The 19602-nt window shown below is 60.2% G+C and overlaps 1 protein-coding gene across 3 annotated transcripts in view; it reads left to right on the top strand.

The window, feature by feature from the left end:
- The first annotated feature begins 4597 nt into the window (after positions 1–4597).
- Positions 4598–19602, top strand: part of CAMSAP1 (calmodulin regulated spectrin associated protein 1) — a 30414-nt gene continuing 15409 nt past the window's right edge. Inside the window, exons 1-5 of one of the 3 annotated variants that reach the window (XM_036306930.1) lie at positions 4598–4899; positions 11941–12203; positions 13122–13283; positions 16628–16708; positions 17463–17495. In XM_036306930.1, the coding sequence (XP_036162823.1) occupies positions 4740–4899; positions 11941–12203; positions 13122–13283; positions 16628–16708; positions 17463–17495 (699 nt within the window). In that variant the 5' untranslated portion in view covers positions 4598–4739. The remainder of the gene's footprint in view (positions 4900–11940; positions 12204–13121; positions 13284–16627; positions 16709–17462; positions 17496–19602) is intronic. The other 2 variants (XR_004967245.1, XM_036306931.1) reach the window with 2 other exon arrangements.

Below are 19602 nucleotides of genomic sequence, written 5' to 3'. Positions count from 1 at the left end.
CAGGACTGGGTGCTGGCGGAGCAGCCGGGTGGTGGCTCTGGTTGAAGCAATCCTGTGCCTTTCACACCAGGGCACAGCAGAGGTCTCTGGCTCAGGGCAGCCCCCTTCGGCCATGAAGCACAGACGCCCTGTAGCCTCACGAAGACAAGACCATGCCGCCCAGCTTCTCCTTCCTGTGCTCGGACCAGGGACTCCGGAGCTGCCAGCTGGCGCTCGGACCTGGATCCACTCCCTGCGGCTTCCACGGTGCCATCTGCCGTCCTCTCCAGAGACAGTGGATGACACGGGGTTTGGGGCCCGGCGGCTGCTGGAATACCCCCCCGAGTGGCCCTCCCTGCACGGGTTCCCCACGGGAACTGAGGGGCTGTTTTAGGTCGAATGGGCCCCAAAGAAGTGTGTAGTGTCTGCCCTAGTCAACAGGTACAGTGCCCAGCCCCCCGGGCACATCTACAGAATTTAGCCTTTTCAAGAGCATTTTGCCTCCAAAATTCAGAAGGATCTAACGAAGGGGAGGTAGCAAGCAGTTCTGCCTGAGTCACTTGTGTCCCAGGGGCAGCTGGGCATGAGCTACTTGGGGTCATCTGCCCAGAGTCAAGTGTTCCAGAAAGGGCTGCCCTGACCACAGGGCTGGAGACCCCAGGGTTGGGTTTGGGGTGATGGGGTCTTGGCACGCATGCTGACACCCACTCCGAGGCGTCCCCCTGCTCTCCCCATCCCTCCATGAGGGGCAGAGCCCAGGGCCGGCATGGGCTCTGGCAGGAAACAGTGTCCACCCCTTCGTGGCCCCGTTGCCGGCCATGCGGTGGTGCAGGATGGAGAATGCAGAGTGAGGACAGGCCAGGCAGGAGCAAACCTGTGCTTGCTCAGGAGCTCGGGGGGGAACCACAGTGCAGTCCTGGCTCACAACCCCAGGCGGTCTGAGTGATGGTGGACAGGCTGACCCAGGAGGATGGAGGAGCCAAACAGCCCCCCTCCACCATGGGAGGAGGTGGCACGGCCTCTCTTCAGTGAGGCCGTGTAGTGCCCAGCTCCAGCACACACCATGTCCTGGGTGTGTGGGGACAGTGAGCGGGACAGGCCTTGGCGGTGCTCTTGGCTCCTGGAAGCCTGATGTATGGTTAGGGGACACGTGAGGCAGTACCGTGATGATGGGTATGAGCAGGTGGATCAGGGGCCCGAGCCCTGGGGGTGACCCTGCGTATCCCATGTCATCTGTGCTGAGATGCTCTAGTCCAAAGCCCAGGATCTTGGAATGTGACCGCTCTTAGAGGCACGTTACAGCAAGGTCATCAGGTGGGCCTGGCCCCACCTGCGGGGTAGGAGGCAGCGCTGTGAACACAGAGAGAAGGTCGTGTGCAGGTGGAGGCAGCGAGGCTCCACAAACCAGGGCTCACCCAGGTGGGGACTCTGCAAAGGCAGGGAGGGGCCTGGAGCTGCCTCCCTCAGCCTCAGGGGGACCTCCCGACACTTGGTCTGGACTCCTAGCCCCACAGGGAGAGAACATTTGCCCTGGGGACTCCCCGTCCTCCCTCCTGTGGCCCTAGGTGCAGGCAGCCCTGGCATGTGGGCTGTGGGCTGAGGCCATCAGGACCAGGAAGGTATGTTCACAACTCAACCCTCCAGGTGCCTCCTGACAAGTATGTGACACTTGGTGCCTCCCTTCCAGTTCCCCCTCCATTAAGGGAGCAGGAGGGTGGCCCTTCCCATAATGCACTCAGAAACAGGAAAAACAATGCATTCATATATCCCCAAAAGGTGTGTAATTTGCACTCATAAAACGGTATAAAATGAAGTTTGCAGCCTTGCAATGCACCCTCTCCTCCAGGTGCGCTGGGAGACTGTGCAGGGGCAGCCTTAAGGCAGGCCCCAGAAAGGGTTCAGGGTCGTGTGGAGCCTGGGGTTGGCTTTGCACAACCTGGGGCCTGTGGCGGCCTCGAGGTCACGAGGGGACTTGTGCAACCCAGGGGGCACTGCCAGTCCTGCTCTCTCCAAGGGGGTGATACTCTCCCCAGCGGGGGGCATCCCATCTCCCTCAGGGAGGGGAAGCAAAGGAAATGTGAAGAATTACAGTGGTTTGAGGTCTCCCCTTGTGTTCTCTCCCAACGGAGAAATTAAATTCTAATTAATTAATTAATTCAATTAATTAGGTTTCAGTCAGATTAGCATTTTTCTCCCTGGGGGAGCAGTAATGAAGGAAAGGTTGGGCGGCTGAGCCCTCGCACCTCCTGGCCTGGGAATGTCTGGGGCCGAGTGTCGGGGTGCCATGGTCTGGTGGTCGGCCAGGTCTGAGTTAGGAGTGGTCGACCCTCCTGCGTGCATTCAGGGGAACATTTTTGACTGCAGATGCCCCAGCTTTCTCCCAGCGGCTGGGTAGCTGTGGGATCATCGGTTGGTTCCATGGTAACTTGGAGGATAGAGCTCTTGCTGGCCAGGCCTCCCCACGCCGGGTCTGCGCTCAGTTCTGCTGCATCTCGGGCTCACCCCGCAGTGCTGGTGAGCACCCCACTGTGCCCAGCCACGGCGAACACCGCATCCCACTGTGTCTATGGGTTACGAGCATTAGACAGAGGGTAGGCAGGGAAGCATGGACCCACGGGGACCTCAGCCCTTGGTCTTGGAGGGAGGAGCACAGGGAGGAGTGGCCCAGAGAACAGCAGGGCCAGGCCAGCCAAGGACAGGACAGGACAGCCCCTGGGGAAGCGGGCGATGGGGGATAGAGCCGACTCAGCTGGCCGGGATCCTTCAGCCTGCGTGCTCCTCTCTGAGCAGAAGGGGCTGGTCTCGAAGCTGAAGCCGTGGAGCTGGGTCCCAGGTTGGCTTTGTTCTTTTAATAAGTTATTTTTTTTTAATTTTTAAATATGTTTCTATTGATTTTTCAGAGAGGAAGGGAGAGGAAGAGAGAAACATCACTTGCTGCCTCCTGCACGCCCCCTACTGGGATCAAGCCTGCAACCACAACCAGGGCATGTGCCGGGATGGGGAATGGAGCCAGCAACCTATTGACGGGTTGATGCTCAGCGGCTGAGCTGCACCCGCCGGGCTCTAAGTTACATTTTTAGAGCACTGGGGTTTGCAGAAAACGTAGAGTTCCACTCCTCCCCCCAGTCCCTCCCTGGCCTCTCCACCCGGGTTCCTGACTCAGTGGCCTCTCCACTCTGGCACCCCAGGCCGTCTGTCTCAGGGTTCTGCCTGTACTGCCCAGATATGCCCTCCTGGCCCTCACTGCCCACAGGTCCCAGCCCTCCTGTCGCCCTCCCCCAGGGCTGCTCGCCGCCCCAAGCCCTGGGCAGCCAGCGCTCTCTCGGCTCTGCAGGGCGGGAGGGCGGGGCTCTGGATGCACCTGTCACTGCTGGGTGGCTGGGCCCTGAGCTGACATCCCTTTACAGCCTGGGTCTTCCTTCTGGCTCCAGGAAGGGGAGGTTGGTGGCACCTTAAAACCCCTGGAGGCTGGGGGCTCCTCACGCAGAGGAAACGGTGTCTCCCTGCTTCCCTCGAGGCTGGGCTTTCTGGCCCCTGGTCGGGGGCACCGAAGCCAGGGGCCCTGTCGGGTCCTCAGATAAGCACCGCGTACCCAGGTTTCACGGTTACAACCACTGGCTGGAGGCCGGCCCTCGGCTGCCAACGTTGCCAGGAGGAAGCCGGCCCTTCCCAGGTCCGGTCTAGGCCGGGTCCGTATTCGCCCCGCCCTGGACCCTGGCTGGCGACCGCTTGGGACGCTCCGGGCTCTCAGCGCTGCAGGGGAAGGGGGGCGGGATGCCCTAAGCCTTAGGGGTGTCTCCCGGCTGCCAGTGCTGCAGGGCAGGGACAGATGCTGGAGGCTGCTCTGCGCGGGGTCCCGGTTCCCCGCCCGGCTGTGGGCGGGGCCGTCCCAAGGCTCCCAGCGCGGCTTTAAGGTGAAGCAGGGCATCCCCGGGGCTGCTCCCAGGGCGGTCCCCCGACCCCGAGCCCCGCTGTGGGAGGGACCGACCGCAGGCTGTCAGCGCTGCCAACTGGGAGGGGAAACCCCGGGGAGGGGGGAGGGTCGCCGCCTGGGGCGCTGGGGCTGGGCCCGCGCGGTCCCCCAGGGACGCAGGAGCCTTCGAGAGGGGCTCGGCCCCGTCGGGTAGGGCCGGAACCTCTCGTCCCGACGACCCGGTGCCGAGGAGGAAGCGGCACGGCTCAGACAAAGGGCTGCTGCGGGACCCTGCGGGGCCTGGCCGCCCGCGCCGCGCGACCCCGCGCCCGGCACCCGCGGGAATGGGCGGGGCCTCGGACAGCGCCCACTGCGCCTGCGGAAAGGGGCGGGTCGAGGGCGGGCCGGGGGCGGGGCCTTGGGCAGCTCTCACTGCGCCTGCGGAAAGGGGCGGGGCGAGCGCAGGTCGAGGGCGGGGCAACGGTCCGCGCCCCCTGCGCCTGCGCAGGATCCGGGCGGTGCGCGCGTTCCCGCCGGTTGGCCGCCTCCTCAGCGGTCTCTGCCGCCGCCGCCCCCCGAGTCCGCGCACGCGCCCCCGCCCGGCTCGCGCCCCGCGCCCGCCGTCCCCCGGCCCTCGCGCCCCGGCTGGGCCGCAGCATGCAGCAGCAGCAGCAGCACCGGCGGCGGCGGCGGCGGCGGCTCTGAGTGAGGCGGAGCGCCGGGCGGGGGCGGGGCGGCCTGCGGGCCCCGCGCGCGGCGGTCGTGCCCGAGTGTCCAGCCCCGGCCCCACGCGGCCCCGCGGCGCCTTTGTTGCCGGGCGCCCGCCGCGGCGCCTGCCAGCGCGCAGATGGTGGACGCGGGCGGCCGCCCGGGCGGGGACGGCTGGCGGAGGATGGAGGCCGCGCCCGACGGCGCCGCGGACGTCGTGCCGCTGGACCGCTACGACCCGGCGCGCGCCAAGATCGCCGCCAACCTGCAGTGGCTGTGCGCCAAGGCCTACGGCCGAGGTGGGCCGCCTGGGGGGCCGGGGGCTCCTGGGGGCGGGGGCGGGGGGCGCGGGGCAGGCCTCCCTGCTCCTCCCGAGCCGCGCGGGTTAGGGCGCTGGTTCCACCCCCTCCTACCCCCGCAGACGCTGGCCGCCCGCCGAGCGAGGGGCTGTGGCCGGGTGGGTGTGCGGAACCGGGCCCTCCTGGGCCAGCCCCCCGGGAGGCTCGGGGACCCGTCGTCGAGTCCGCGTCCTCAGGCCTCGGGAGCCCCGTGGTTGGCCGCACCTGTCGGCCCGCGGACCTCGCGGACCAGGTGGTTCCCGCGGCGGCCGGGCCCAGGTTTCCCCATTCATTCCCGGTGCTTTGTGTCTGCAGGGGATCGCGCTCCTAGCGAGCCACCCCGTCCTTCTCATTGAAGCGTTTCCTGAAATTGCCTTTGTCCTGGGGACGGCACCCCTGAGTGCGGCCGAGTGGGTGCTGGCCCCCCTCCCGCGGACCGCGGCTGACCGGCTCTGGGAACTGGCCGAGCAGCGTTTCCCCGGGTTGGATGGAGGCGAGGGGAGCCCCTCCCGCCGCGTTCAGGGGTTCGGGTCTTGTTTTTGCCCCGCGAACTGCATTCAGTGTCCGCGTGTACCGTGGGGAAGCGCTGCCACTCGTGTGGTTTAGGGGAAAAGGTCTGAAGCGTCAGAGTACCGCTACTGCCGAGTGTGACGGGTGTGGCCGGGGTACCCGCCCTGACCTTGACCTCCGCAGCGCCCCGGCCGCCCCTCACACCCACTCAGGCCCGGTGCTGGCCGCTCTTGGCCTTCCTTGATAATTCATCAGGAACCCGTGTCCTGCGGGTGACGTGGTCTGCGCCATTCCTGGTGAGTTTTCTGAGGTCTCCACCCTCATTAGTCTTCGCAGCCTGGGGCCCACTGGCCTCCTGGCTCTCGCACTGCCCTGGGCTGTTGTGTCGGGTTTCACGCGAGGCCACGCGGACCTGCTCATCTGCTCGGGCTCCGTTCTGTGCCCGGCTGCTGGCCCGGGGCCCCTCGTGGGTGAAGCTTTGGCACCCGGGGCATTGGGCTTGGGGAATGATGCGTGGACGCAGATACCCTTTCGAGGCGCCCGGGCGGTCTCCCCACCTTCCCTCCAGCTGTAGCCAATGCCCCTGTCTGCCCTGGGCGGCACCGGCGCCTCTCCCCATGCGCCTGTCGGGTTCGCCTGGTTTTGTCCCCGTAGCGATTGCTCTGGATACCTGTTGGCTCACTGAGAAGTAATGCAAAGCTGCTGTTAGAATAGGCCCTGCAGTGTGGACACGACTACAGGCGTTATTTACAGAAGGCGGGGCAGCTGAAGGGGCTGGGATGGAGGCTGAATCCCGTCTTCCCGCCTCGGCTGCGGGGTGCCCATCACACTGGTGTCAGGAGGTCTGGCCTCCACTCATGTCTGCGTCTCCGTCTGTACCTGCTTCTGGAAGGCGAGCAGATGGACATTTTTTCTCATTGAAAATCTCTCTTTAAATTTACAAATGTGATGTCTAAGGCCATACCACCCTGAACGCGCCCAATCTCGTCTGATCTCGGAAGCTAAATTTACAAATGTGGGCGATCCCCATTCAGATGACCAGGGGGGACCCACCTCGGCCAGCTGAAGGGGTTCCATCTGTGTCTTTGGCGTGGGGGTCACGCCCAGGGGGAGGTTCGCTGCTCCCCAGTGGGCCCAGTCCTTCAGGAGGCGGGGTGGGGGGACTCTGGCAGCCAGGAGAGAGGCCCCCACAGGCTTCTAACCCAGGGCCCTCCTGTTTCCTTCCCTGGACGCCTCCATGGCCTCTCGGGCTTGGCTTCCAGTGAGTCAGCGTGGTTCTCGCCGAGAGTGGCTTCAGCGTGCCGCAGCTCCGTGAGACAGAACAGTCTTTCTGGTTGTGCAGGAATGGGAGGCCCGCACCGCCAGGCAGGTGCTCCGAGCCGGCCTCTCCTCGCCTGCCTTTCCGGACCTCACAGTCCCCGGGGCCGCTGTCCCCATTCGCAGCCCAGCTCAGCCTCAGCCAGGCCTGAGGTGCACCTGCTTAGACGTTCCCTCCCACCTTCTTCCTCGCCGCACCACAGCCAGGAACTGTGGGCCCTCTTGTGCTGATATTAGCGTCTGCCCCTCCTTTTGGGGGTAACTCCTGTATCGTTGACAGTGTTTTAATGATTGTCTTATAAATAGTATAATGGACATGTTGAAACATTCATTTGAAAGTATCTGTAAGAAAGAGTAGAACCTGCTTATTAGCTGGAGTCTTGTGATGTCTTTTTGGGTGAAAGTCGTACAGGTTGGTAAGGAGGTTTAAAGGGGTGGCTTGGAGTGCTGTCTGTTTTAGAACAGAGTGCTGGGCAGGCTTCTGTGTGCTCTGTTTTGTTTTTTATTTTCCTCCATGACCTTAGGAAGCTTAAAGATATTAGGTATTGGTTTGGGGTTTTGAGCAACAGTGTTTGTTATCTCTCAAGGACAGTGTTGAAAAGTAACCCAGGGAAAACGCTGGAAGGCACTCAGCTGTCGCAAGCACGTTGCTATGTGCACATGGCGGTGAGCCCTGAGGAGCCCTGGGAACCATTGGAGACTCTTCACGGGGCTGAGCCACCTGGACAGGGCAGGGCCTCAGGGGCCCCCAAATTCCACCGTCTCCTTTACCGGCAGCAAACGGTTGGAGAGGCCCTGGGCTGTCCGAGCCGACTGCTTGTGAGGGGTTGGCACTGGTCCTCACTCTCGTTGGAGCTGTTAACTGACTGGGCACTGCTGTGGGTGGGCAGTCTGTGCGGACGCTGGGCCTCTGTCCCGATGACAGGTGTCCGTGACCCAGTGCTGCAGCTCTCCCGTAGGCCACAGGACAGCGAGGAGTCTGTGTGCAAAACCCCTCTCTTGTCAGTCCAGCAGGTCACCACTTTGCTGTCTGGTGATATTTGGTTTAAGTGAGTCGCATGCTCAAAGCCTGTGCAGGCCCAGAACTGGAAGTGAGCGCAGCTGCTGGCCTTGGCCGCAGGCTGGGAGCCTCCCTCGAAGCCTACTCTCCCTTTTTAGTCCAGCGACTCACTCAGATCATTGGTGTATGAGTTTAGATTGTATTTTTAAACTAGAGGCCTGGTGCACAAAAATTTGTGCACTCGGGGGCGGGGCATCCCTCAGCCCAGCCTGTGCCCTCTCTCAGTCTGGGACCCCTCGGGGGATGACCACCTGCTGGCTTAGGCCCACTCCCCGGGGTATTGGGCCTAAGCTGGCAGTCAGACTTCCCTCTGGCAGCCCAGGAGCCCTCGGGGGATGTCCAGTTGCCAGTGGGGAGCAGGCCTAAGCTGCAATCGGACATCCTTAGCGCTGCTGAGGAGGCAGGAGAGGCTCCCGCCACCACCGCTGTACTGGCAGCCGGCAGCCTGGCTTGTGGCTGAGCAGAGTTCCCCCTGTGGCAGCGCACTGACCACCAGGGGGCAGCTCCTGCATTGATGTCTGGCCCCTGGTGGTCAGTGTGTGTCATAGTGACCAGTCATTCCCAGTCATTCTGCTGTTAGGGTCAATTTGCATATTACCCTTTTATTATATAGGATAGAGGCCTGGTGCACGGGTGGGGACCGGCTGGTTTGCCCTGAAGGGTGTCCCAGATCAGGGTGGGGGTCCAGCTGGGGTGCCTGGCCAGCCTGGGTGAGGGGCTGATGGCTGTTTGCAGGCTGGCCACACCCCCTTCAGGGTGGGGGTCCCCACTGGGGTGCCTGGCCAGTCTGGGTGAGGGGCTGAGGGCCATTTTCAGGCTGGCCAACCCCCCCCCCCCCCCCCCCCCCCCCGTGATGGAAGCTTCCAGTCTCTCCTTTTTTTCTTTTTCTTTTTTTATTCTCGGATTTATTTACCTTCTATAATTGAAACTTTATAGCCTTGAGAGGACCTCAGAGCCGGCCAGGGCGGGCAGGAGGGAAGCTTGGCTTCCTCCATCGCCAAGGGCAACCCCAGCCTCCTGCTCACTCCAGCTCTGTGGCTGCCGGCCGCCATCTTGGTTGGGTTCATTTGCATATAGTTGCTCTGATTGGCTGGTGGGTGTGGCTTAAGGCATAGTGAAGGTATGGTCAATTTGCATGTTTGTCTTTTATTAGTGTAGATAGTCTTGTTCTCAGCAAGGGATTTGGGTGCTTCTGATGGGAGGTCATAGGGCGACCTCAGTGTATGTGTCAGTGGCATTAGGTCCTGTGGAGGTGAGGTGGCTGGCTGGTCTCCTCCAATGGCCTTCCTTCTGCTTGGCCCGCTAGGACCACTGGGGTCTGGGGCCAGGGGTTTCAGCTGCCCTCAGGCCTTGTCCGCAGGACAGTCAGTGCTCGCCTGCTGGCCAAAAGGGCAGGAGACTGGAGACACCTTGGACCAGGACTTGAAAGAGTGCTCTATGGTTCTGACCCAGTGGCTGACGTGAGTGCATGTGTCTGTAAAGATGGACCCGTTTGCCCACCTTCGCTTTCCTGTCCTGAGGCCACAGGTTAAATACTGACCAAAGAACTTTTCGGTTCAGACTGTCCCAACCCTTTAAATTGAAGTGACTGTCGTGCTTCAGGGTGTTAAATTGTGTAAACGTTCTTCCAAAAAGCCCTATTTTAATACTTTTCTGTATCACCTTTACCTCCCTAAGAGCTCAGAGGCTTCTCCGGCTGTTGACTTTTCTCGGGTCATATCACGTGATATCCTGCGTTCTTTTTGGTTCCTAGTTGAACTATTGGGAACCTCAGATTGCTGTCATTTTTCATCAGACCTGAAGGTGGCCAGGATGGAGCCAGTATTACATGCACTCCACCAGTGATCGCAGAGGTGTCATGAGCATACTTGGGTTTTGCTCTACAGGAAACACAAGCGGGGGAGTTAATAATGCTGTCTCCTTAGTTGCTTAAAATTCATACGAACTATGGACTTTAATGAAATAATTCAAGGACTGAAAACCGGCCGCCTGACATTCGTGCAGGAGCTGTCAGGGCGATGCGTGGGGTCGCAGTGCCTGGGCTCCAGGGGCCGTGGTCGCTGTGGGAGGGGCACGTGTGGCAGCTTTGTGGGTGATAGGCCTTGAAAGATGGGTAAGGTTTGGGTGCCCCCCCCAGGGGAGGAGAGGGTGCCAGGCCGGGTTCTGTGCACAAGTGTTCTGGGCCTTGTTGTGATAGGATTTGTGGACTGAAGTGTTCAGGGACAGGTTCCTTTGGAGATAGTCTGGCCAGGTTGTTTGTGGTGTCCAAGCTGGTGAGCGTGTGCCGGGAAGGTTTCCTGGGGGGCGTGGTGCGGTGCGAGCCGGACAGGAGTCTCCTGGCAGGTCGGAGTGGGGAGGGGCTGTGTCAGGTGGAATACCTGGGACTGCTGCGTGGCTGTTATGAATACATTCTCTGTGTGGACATGGGCTTTCATGTGTCTTGGAAAGGAGTGTGTAGCCCAGTGGTTTGCAGAGTGGCTGTGTCACTTTTTATTCCACCAGCAAAGTGTGGACGCTGCCCTGCCTCCTCGCAGCACGTGGCAGCGTCAGCCTTTATTTCAGCCACGAGGACGGCCGAGCGCTCGCTGGCTGTGGTATGTATTTCCCTGGGGACTCATCAGGATGAGCCTTTTTATATGCTTATTGGATAGTTGAATCTTTTTTCTGTGAAATGTCTTTTCAGACCATTGGCCAATTTAAACAACTCTATTAAGCTTTTGGGATAGTTGTATGTTAACATGCGGTTCTAAGAGTCATGCAGGGAGTCCTGGGCACCCTGAGGCGGTGCTGCAGCCGGGCACCGACCTGTCGTCTGACAGTCTTCCAGCCCACGAGGCCTCATCTGGTACCCACACCTGCCCCCCCCACCCCCCGGCTTCTTTTCCCAGATCCCCGAGGTGGGAGCTGAGGTGCCGGCGTGGAGACTTCACTCGCTCTGTGCTGAGCTTGGGGTGCTGCGTCTCCCGCGTGGTGCTGCCTGCGCTACCTTTCCCATATGCTGTCTTTTCATCCCGTTTATTTTCCTTTATTTTCTTTGATGCTTCCTCGTTGACCCGTGAGTTATTTAGAAGTGTGATTGCCAAGGGTGAGATTTCCCTGTTCCGTGTTTCACTTTCCTTTGGGTCCGACTTCACGATGGTAAGGTAACTGACTGGTTCCCGTCTCCCGGCCCAGGCGAGGTCTGTTTGGGCAGCGGTCCCTGGCAGTTGAAGAGCTGTGTGTCCTGGTGTTGGGCGGAGTGTTCTGTGGGTGCCAGGCCGGTCTGTGGCTGGTTGTGGTGTTCAGGTCTCTCCTTGTTGTGGCCTGTCTGTTGCTGATGGGTGTTGAAGCTCTAACTGGACCTGGAGACCTGTCTGCTTCTCTCTTCAGCTCTGACCATTTTTCCTCCTGTTCTGAGGATTCGCAGTGTGGTGCATACACCCTTAGGGTTGACTGTAGTCTTCCTGAGGGGTGAGCCTTCACCAGCTGTCCCCAGGTGGCTGGTGTACTGGAGTGGGAGGCGGGATAAATGCTGTGGGTTCACACTCGGTTTCTGCCTCTCGTGACCTTGGACACACTGCTTGCTTGCTCTGTGCCTCAGTTTCCTTGTTTGTAACGTAGAGACAGACGTCTTGATTTAGTAGAATTGTGACACTTAAGTAACAGGCTCACGTAGAGCTTAAGGCCACTGGGTCCGAGATGGAGGTGGGGCCACTGTGCTGCTTCGTCGCCATAGCAGCAGGCCCGGTGCCCCCTCTGGAGACCATGCCGGCGGCCTCACTGCCGTCTCCCCTTTGCCATCAGAGGGACATGTATGTGGCTTCTCCCAGGGCTGCCCTGGGTGCGCCCTGCCCGCCCGTGCGCAGTGCTGGTCTGGTTTCCCTGTCGCCCACTCTCCCCTCGGGGCCCCCACCTGCTTCTCGCTGCTCCTGAGGCCGTGGCCGTGATGTCACTGAGTGGGTGTGCTGCCCACGCCCCATGGGGTCTGAGTAGCCAGTTTGCAGTAGAGAAGATGGGGGATGGGGACCCGCTGGTGTCTTTTTATGCCGTTAGTCGCCTGGTTGTTAATGGCCCTCTGTCCTCCAGGGCGTTCTGAAGGTGCGAGTCATGCTCTGCTCATCTTTCCCTTGGCTCAGATAACGTCCCCGAGGACCTCAGGGACCCCTTTTACATCGACCAGTACGAGCAGGAGCACATCAAGCCGCCTGTCATCAAGCTCCTGCTGGCGGGCGAGCTGTACTGCCGCGTCTGCAGCCTCATCCTGAAGGGGGACCAGGCGGCCGCCCTGCAGGGGCACCAGTCTGTCATCCAGGCCCTGTCCCGGAAGGGGATCTACGTGATGGAGAGCGACGACACCCCCGTGACGGACCCCGACCTCAGCCACGTGCCCATAAAGATGGTGAGTGCCTGCGCACCGCCCGCGCTCCCCACCCCACCCAGGGTGTCCTGTCCATGTTTGGGGCGAGTGACATCACGGCTTCCAGTGCCACAGGCACTCGCGTGGTGCCCACCTGTCCTGCCGCCAGCTGTCCCCTGCAGCTGAGCTGCACGACGAGGCACGACGAAACCTCAGGTGCACACGGTGCACACGTGTGTGTGGCAGCTGGCCTGGGTCTGAGTGCGTGGCAGGCGCCGGTGTCACGCGTGGCCGAGTGCTGGTTCTGGCCCCGGGGGAGAGCAGCTCCTCTTGGCTGACTCCGGGTGAGCGCCGAACGCCGCCCCGAGAACGCCTCCCTCGGAGGCAGGCGTGGGGAGGTGTCCTGGTTGCGCTCATGCTGTCTGAGTGTTTCATGTGTACATTGTGATTGTCCTCTAAGCAGCCCTCCCGTCTTCCTCTGAAAGCCCCACCGTCCTGGGCTGGGCCGTGTGGTGCCTCCTCGCTGCTTTGTGGAGCGTTGGCTGCATTTTAGGTTTTGTGGCTTCACTCTTGGTCTTGGTGGCTGATGTGTGTGGGTCAGGGTGCCCTCAGGTTTGGGAAGGAACGGCACAAAGGCGGCGCGTGGTTTCAGCGCCAGAGCTGCTGACGGTGCCCAGGGCTGTCGGTGGTCGTGCAGCCTCGGACAGGGCTCTCCGCCCTCTGTCCCTTTACCACAGCCCTGAAGGAAGGACCCCCAGCGCCCCAGGATTGTCAGGGAGATGAGGCAGGAGGACGAAGCCCCCACGCTGCAGGGCACCCAGCTGGCCGACCCTGAGGAGGGGTAGCGAGCAGATGAGGCCTCGCTGTCTCCACACGGGGAGAAGAGAGGAAGGAGTCTGAGTGGGGTCTGTGGGGCCTGGTAGGACAGGCAAGTGGCAGCTCTGACCTCCCTGCTTGCAGAGCGCCCACATGGCGATGGTGGACGCCCTCATGATGGCCTACACCGTGGAGATGATCAGCATCGAGAAGGTGGTGGCCAGCGTCAAGCGCTTCTCCACATTCAGTGCCTCGAAAGAGCTTCCCTACGACCTCGAGGACGCCATGGTGTTCTGGGTCAACAAGGTGAGTGCACCTGGCGGCCGGTTCTCGTGGGGGATGCTGAGGTCTCCGCCCACTAGGGGCCACCAGACTGCGTGTGCTGCACCCAGAACCGCCTGCCGGCATCGGAGCAGATGACAGGTGTCCCTGAAGAGTGAGCACAGCCTGGGGGGGCTGAGGGTGGGAAATCCAGGCCTGGTGGGGTCCACATTGCTGCCTCCTCCTCCTGTTGTCTCCCCTGTGCGCTTAAGGAGGCGCTTCGTTTTAGATGGTGTTTGAAGAGAAAAATGTCTTCTTAAAGGCTGTTTTTTCTTTTATATTTAGAAACTTGCAATGTAATCTTTTATGCAGTGTATATAAAGAATGGTTATTTTTGCCCTGGCCAGTTTGGCTCAGTGGATAGAGCGTTGTCCTGTGGACTGAAGGGTCCCGGGTCCGATTCCAGTCAAGGGCACATGCCCAGGTTGTGGGCTCAATCCCCAGGGGGCGCGTGCAGGACGCAGCTGATTGATGATTCTCTCTCCTCATTGGTGTTTCTATCTCTCCCTCTCCCTTCTGCTCTGAAATCAATAAAGATATATTTTTTAAAAAAGAATGGCTATTTTTAGTAGCATGTGATTATAGGAATCCCTTACCAAAAGCCTTTTGGTTTTTTAAGTCTTATTTGCAAAAAGGTGTTCAGTTGGTGACACTTTGCTACTAAAGACACAGAAGATGGAGCTGCTCCTTGTGGAGCTGGGAGCCAGACATCCTTGCACCACGTGCTGCTGGCTGGATTCCCGGTCGGGCACAGGCCCGGGTGGTGGTCTCAATTCCCGGTGGGGCACAGGCCCGGGTGGTGGTCTCGATTCCCGGTCGGGCACAGGCCCGGGTGGTGGTCTCGATTCCCGGTCGGGCACAGGCCCGGGTGGTGGTCTCGATTCCCGGTCGGGCACAGGCCCGGGTGGTGGTCTCGATTCCCGGTCGGGCACAGGCCCGGGTGGTGGTCTCGATTCCCGGTCGGGCACAGGCCCGGGTGGTGGTCTCGATTCCCGGTCGGGCACAGGCCCGGGTGGTGGTCTCGATTCCCGGTCGGGCACAGGCCCGGGTGGTGGTCTCGATTCCCGGTCGGGCACAGGCCCGGGTGGTGGTCTCGATTCCCGGTCGGGCACAGGCCCGGGTGGTGGTCTCGATTCCCGGTGGGGCACAGGCCCGGGTGGTGGTCTCGATTCCCGGTCGGGTACATGCCCGGGTGGTGGTCTCGATTCCCGGTGGGGCACAGGCCCGGGTGGTGGTCTCGATTCCCGGTCGGGCACAGGCCCGGGTGGTGGTCTCGATTCCCGGTGGGGCGTGCAGGAGGCAGCCGATCCATGGCTCTCCCATTGATGCTTCTCTCCCTCTCCCTCCTTACTGTTTACAACAGCATGGATGGGCCTGTGGGGTATTATTCTCAGTGAAATAAGTCAGACAAGCACCCTATGACCTCACTGATACGTGGAATTGGGGGGCCAGGGCGGGGGGGAGAAAAGTGAATAAACGAAACAGAAACAGACCCAGAGACACAGAGAACAAGCTGGTGGTTGCCAGAGCGGAGAGGGTCGGACGGATGAATAAAAACAGTGTGTACTGGGCTAGTTCTCTTCTTTCTGGGTAAATTGCTTGCTGCTCATCTTTGGCCGTATTTCTTTGGGGAGGCTCTTCATTTCCAGTTTGATCAGGTTCTCATCCACCGAGGGTGTTGTTCACGTGCCAGTGGACTCAGTGACCTCCCAGCTGTGGGCTCTGCTTCCCGGTCCCTCGCTGGTGGGTACGTGGTCTCAGCGATCAGCAGCAGCACTGCCGCCTCCTGTGGAGTTGTCGGCCTTGAAGAGACGTCCTTGCTTTCTGGCCCCAGGCTGTCTGGTGGACAATGCCTTCTGCTTGCTGTTACCTCGACCCTCCCCTCGGGCCCCACCATCCTGCTGTGGTCACATAGGCCCTCTGCCACTCTGGCATCCGCGCAGGCGCTCAGGTGTCGCCTCAGGTGTGCGCTCGCTCACGGGGCGGTTCCTGCACCCGCTGCCGCCCAGGCTCCTCGGGTGGACTGTGCAGGAGGAGATGCCCGCGCTCTTGGTGAGTGAGGTTGCAGCCTTTCCTGCTGCTGCATCCCGTCTCCCCTGGGCACTCCTTTTTGGTAATTTGATCTGCATTGATTTTTCTTTTGTCTTTTTCAAGTATGTTTTTGTTAATTTTTTAGGGAGAAAGGAAAGAAGGAGAGAGAGAGAGAGAGAGAGAGAGAAAGAGAGAGAGAGAGAGAAAGAAACATTGAGAGAGAGACATCTGTCGGCTGCCTCCTGCACGCCTCCCACTGGGGATTGAGCCTGCAACCTGGGCATGTGCCCTGAGCGGGAATAGACTGTGACCTCCTGGTTCATGGGTCGATGCTCAACCACTGAGCCACACCAGCTGGCCTGGGTTTTTTTTCCTTTTAAAAACCATTTTCCTACCTTCTTTTTAAAAATTTTATTATTTTATTGGGGTGACATTGGTCAGCATGAACATGTAGGTTTCAGGTGTGGGTTTCCATGTTACAGGGCCTGTGTATTGCCTGTGTGCCCACCACCCAAGGCCAGGTCTGCTCCTGCCGCCATGTATCAGGGCCTCACCTTCTTGATGGGAATCGCCTGCGCTCACTCACTGTACCTTGTTTCATGGTGGAAGGCTCAGCTCTGTGCCTTTCATCCCAGGGCTTTGACCCGGCCCTGTAAGCATGGGCGAGTATTTCCCATGGTGTTGTTTTATAATTGCAATTTTCATTTTATCTTTAACGTAACTCCAGGAGAGAGCACTTTACTTCTACAAGTTGTATGAGCTGCCCAAGGCGTGCACTGTGAACATGGGCTCAGGCTTATCTCGGGCATCTGGTCCTGTCAGGGGCCTCTGTCGCGGGTGATGGAAGGCGAGAGGGAGGCGGCGGCCCACATGGTGCTTGGGGGCATCTTGTTTTCCACCTGTCAGGTCACCTGGAGGCCTCGGTGTCTGCGGGTGAGAAAGAGTTGGTAATACCTGCTTCAGAGTCGGAGTGAGAGCAGTGGGGCTGGGGCTGGGAGGAGATGTGGCGACCAGTGTCGGAGAGCAGTCACCTTTTAAAAAAATATATATATATATTTATTATATTTATTTCAGAGAGGAATGGAGGAGAGAGAGACAGAAACATCCATGATGAGAGAGAATCGTGGCTCAGCTGCCTCCTGCATGCCCCCTACTGGGGCTGGAGCCTGCAACCCAAGCATGTGCCCATGTCCAGAATCAAACCCGGGACCCTTCAGTCTGCAGGCCGACGCTCTGTCCACTGAGCCAAACCAGTTAGGGCAGCAGCCATCTTTTCAATGCATTTTCTTCTCCTCCAGGTCAATCTTAAGATGAGAGAGATAACGGAGAAAGAAGGGAAGCTCAAGCAGCAGTTCCTGGAGAGCCCTGCTCACCAGAAGGTAAAGGGCAGGCACTTCCTCGCTGTGGAGGGTCGCCACGCGTACCACTGGTCACGCCTTCCTCACAGGCTGGCTCTGCAGACCTCAGGGGCAGTGGGCACGCAGCCTGCACCCTCTCCCTGGCAGGGCGTCCAGTGTGTCACCCAGAGGGTGAAGGGTTGTGGGAGATGCGGGGTCCGGGAGTCGGCTTCTACCAGTCAGCAAGTGAGGCGCATGTTGCCGTCGGCCAGTGGCACCTCCCAGACCTCAATACTGCCCACGAGGTGGTGGCAGGGCCCTGTGGCACCTGAGGAAATGGTGCAGGTGGCATCGGTGCGTCCCTGTCACTTCTGTCCTTTCTTCCCTGACATTGTTTTTCTGGTCAAGCACGTGCATGACTGGAACCACGTTCCCTGAACACATGCACGATGTGGCCCAGCCATGGCTGCGGTCTGCCCGTGTCCCTGGCTGTGGGGATGCATGGGCACCGCGTGCGTGACCGTGTTTGTTCCTCCTGCTCTCCGACGGCAGACGGCGCGCTGCGCCCCTCCCTCGGTGCACGGGCGTCTGTCCTGGTGCACAGCCGCACCAAGTTCCCGGAGTGCTCATGGCTCCCACAGAGACTAGTGTAGAGGTGCCCGTACCTTCCACTGTGGGTCATGGGCACTGATCCCTCGTGTCCACACTACACCCACGTGTGTACGCCGTCCGTCCGTCCGCACGTGGGCCAGCCCGCTGACCCTCCTCTCCTGCCTTCTCCCTGCTTCCTGAGCAGTCTCCCTCCAAGTGGTACTGGAAGCTGGTGCCCGTAAGTGGACTCCGTGCCCCGCTGCCATCAGACGCCATCCTGTGCTGCCACCTGCTTCCATTCCCAGTCGCTCGGCCACCTGTCTGTGTCTGGATGTCCTGGTGTAGTTGCACTTTGTGCCGTGTGGTGCGGCCTGCGTCTGGCTGACAGACAGGCTTGGTTCCCACGGTGGGCACTGGGAGTTCTGGGTCACATTTCACAGGCAGCGTGCAGTCGGATAGGGTTTGCGTTTCGGCCAATGGGCGCTAGTTACTCTACGTGATGAACGTGAATGTAAAGCAGGGTCTTCTCTTCTGAGAAGGACGAATGCACTCCAGGCGACTCATGCTGCTGCTGACCCTCACCTGAGCGTATTTTCCCGTTGTTGTTTTGTTCGTTTGGTGTTTGGTTTGGGGGTTTGTTTGTTTTGTTTCTTTTTGGTTTTTTTGAGTGGAAGCGAGGGAGGTAGGAGGAAAAAGAGAGAAATATTGATGTGAGAGAGACACATCAATTGGTTGCCTCCTGCAGGCATCCTGACGGGGCTGGGGATCCAACCTGCAACCTGGGTACATGTCCTTGACCAGTAATCAAACCTGGGACCCTTCAGTCCGCAGGCTGATTGCCAATCACAGAGCCACACCGGTCAGGGCACAGGTGGCTCTTTGTTTTGTCCTTTCTGATGTGACCAACCCTAATGGTGACCTGCCGTGTCTTAGTGCCACAGGCATGGCCGTCTGTGGTAAAGGTGACACCGCTGCCGCCTGCGCGGTGGGGGAGGCCACCCTCCTTCCTGGTCGGGGCTCTGGGTCCCCAGTGAGAAGTGGGTTTCCCTGAGAGAGGAAAGCGAAGGTGCGGCTTGGCCCAGCTCCGTGGTGCCACCCTGCAGGCACAGAGGGTGGCACCCAGATCACTTGGCAGGCCTTGGTTTCATGTCTGGGCAACTTGGCCTCCGAACTCTGCTACCAGGCGGTGCCCTGGGACAGGCTGGCAGATGGGGTCCACGTGAGCAGTGGTCTGGCCTACTTTGTGGCTGATGATTTTGCTCTGAGATATGGTAACAAGGAAGAAAGCATTATATGGATATTTTCATATCTTTTAATTTTTTGAACGCTGAAAGTCGAGGGAAATGTTACAAGTTACGAGGTTTAGGAAGGACTAGTGGGAACCCGGCTCTCCCACAGGAAGGCAGGTGCAGAGCAGAGCAGAGCTGTGTAGGCACTGACCAGGGCGGCCCGCAGCCGGCCCTTAGTTCCTTGTGGTGGTTGACCCCTCGCTGCCGGACCACAGTGCCCAGCCCGTGGGTGACGAGGATTGCGGGGAAAGGTCTGGCAGGGCGGCAGGTTCTGAGGTTTCACCTTGTCAACCACGGCCTAGAGGTTAACAAACTGACCGGCAGGTGGTCAGTTACACAGGGCTTTCCCTGGTTCTGAGTTCACTCCATCCATCTTCAGCCGAGAAATCATGTGCTTCACTGCATGCTGTGGTTGTCACCGTGTGTGCTGTGTGTCGTGTGGGAGCTGGCCTGGCGCATGCCCGCGACTGCATGCTGGGGCCGGGACCGCTGCCAGCCTCTGCCACGGGCGAGAAACAAGTTACGTCTGCAGCGGAGCAGCCCTAGTGACGCGAGGGAGCCCGCTCCTCATCTCAGCAGGATGCTGCCAGTGCCTGTTACGCAGAGTCGGCACCCATGGCTCTGCCCTGTGTGGCCTGGAGGCACTTTGACTTCCCCGTGGTGAGGCCCTTTCCTCTGAGCTGGCCTCTCTCTGTAACAGCCCCGGTGCCAGGGCAGCTGCCGGCTTCCTCCTGCGCCGCCCTGGCCCCCATAGTCTCCTCCCCCATGTAAAGTGGTTTGTGAATGTTAATGCAGAAAACGGGGGCAGCAGGACGTGGGGGACAGCACTGCGTCCCCTCCCAGGTGGCCTGGCCTCACTCCTCACCTGCCCTTGGGGATGGGGTTTGGGGCAGCCCCACCTGGCACATGCCTCCCCTGAAGGGGGTGCAGAGACCCTGAGAAGCGCTGGTTCTGTGTGGGCCCGGCCCGCGAGCTCTCGGTCTCCTGCTCCCGGCACCACTGACCTCGTGCACGAAATTGTCTGCCCTGCTCCCGGGAACTTCTCCACCACACACT

The sequence above is a fragment of the Myotis myotis genome, unplaced genomic scaffold (assembly GCF_014108235.1).
Source record: "Myotis myotis isolate mMyoMyo1 unplaced genomic scaffold, mMyoMyo1.p scaffold_m19_p_44, whole genome shotgun sequence".
Lineage (NCBI taxonomy): Eukaryota > Metazoa > Chordata > Mammalia > Chiroptera > Vespertilionidae > Myotis > Myotis myotis.
Note: the sequence above shows the minus strand (reverse complement) of the source record. Positions and strands in the feature narration are given on the sequence as shown.